Source organism: Sinocyclocheilus grahami, unplaced genomic scaffold (assembly GCF_001515645.1).
Source record: "Sinocyclocheilus grahami isolate Dianchi unplaced genomic scaffold, SAMN03320097.WGS_v1.1 scaffold1294.1, whole genome shotgun sequence".
Lineage (NCBI taxonomy): Eukaryota > Metazoa > Chordata > Actinopteri > Cypriniformes > Cyprinidae > Sinocyclocheilus > Sinocyclocheilus grahami.
In genome coordinates, this window is record NW_015506473.1 from 376,727 (window position 1) to 378,061 (window position 1,335).

The following is a 1,335-nucleotide window of genomic DNA, read 5'->3' on the forward strand; positions in this document are numbered from 1 at the left end:
TGATGTGACTCCATGATAACCCCAGCTATAAATGAATTCATAAACTTTTGTTGGAAAACGATGGTGATTGCTACTTACAGATACTTATTGTTTGAATTGTCATTGGTCGCTGATATAATTTGTTGTGTAATTTTAGATATAAACAAAGAGCAACATCTGCTGTGACGGAAGCGAAAACACAGTTTAGTAAGTTCATATGGCTTAATTTTCACATTTGTAACATGATGTGCTATTTTTTATAAAAAAAAATTATTAAAGAATTATTCAAGGAGTAATTATACAAATTGGTCATCCATTGTAGTGGTTCATCAGTTAATTGTTGTTTTATTCAAACCCATGTTCTTTATTGATTGATCGATTTATTGAATTATTGCTTTTGTCTTTTTTCCTTTAGAGACAATTTGGGAAATCTTCAAAACAAAAACCATATTGCTATTAAGTTTCTGCATGGCATACAGTGGTAAGGACATCACTAAAGGAAACAGCCATTAATTCCATGAGCATTTGAGCATGATGAATGTGTTTTGATTGCTGCTGTTTCATTGAAGGTTTGGAGCTGTCATTTTACAGTGGCGTTTATGGAACCTGCATTGGAGCTACGACACACTTTGGCGATGTAGCAAAAGGCTTAATTGGCATTTCAGGCATTATGGTGGGAATCGGAGAAATAGTTGGTCAGTGCACTTTCAGTTTGCAGAAGTATGAAGTGTGGTCAATTTTAGTAGTATGGACATCTAAAGACAAGCTGGGCAGGTACTTTAATAGGATTGGAGCTTGATTAGATGTTGTTTCTTGTTTGCAGGGGGAGGATTGTTTGGCCTTGTATTGAAGAATAACCGTTTCAGGCGCACTTCAGTTGTCTTCTTAGGGATGGTTGTGCACTTTGTGGCCTTCTACTTGATATTCCTCAACATACCAGATGACGCACCTGTGGTTTTCCAAACAAGCTCACAACATAAGCCATATCTGGTACCAAGGTACAATAATCATTTAAGAGAGATCTGCAAAATAATTTGAAACAAAACCAAAAACTGGCAGGGAATGCATTAATTGATAAAAAAAGATACACTGAATGCAATATAAGCTGTTTGGATCATCTGCTGAGCTACATTTTGTTTCCTAAAGAGTGCAGTGTTGCATTGTTGATGGCGCTGTGTTCATTTATTCACACTTGTAGCGTGTCCATCGCCCTGCTGTGCAGCTTTCTGCTGGGTCTTGGGGACAGCTGTTTCAATACTCAACTCTACAGCATTCTGGGCCGGGCGTTTGCTGAGCAGAGTGCACCAGCCTTTGCTATATTCAAATTCATACAGGTAACGACAGTCTGCATTTTTT

General features: G+C 37.6%; 1 protein-coding gene across 1 annotated transcript in view; it reads left to right on the forward strand.

Annotated features, from left to right (window-relative positions):
* LOC107568928 (UNC93-like protein MFSD11) overlaps positions 1–1,335 on the forward strand; it is a 6,540-nt gene that overhangs the window by 1,719 nt on the left and 3,486 nt on the right. Inside the window, exons 3-7 of the mRNA XM_016254923.1 lie at positions 137–186; positions 395–460; positions 549–674; positions 803–977; positions 1,178–1,331. Of these exons, the coding sequence (XP_016110409.1) occupies positions 137–186; positions 395–460; positions 549–674; positions 803–977; positions 1,178–1,331 (571 nt within the window). The remainder of the gene's footprint in view (positions 1–136; positions 187–394; positions 461–548; positions 675–802; positions 978–1,177; positions 1,332–1,335) is intronic.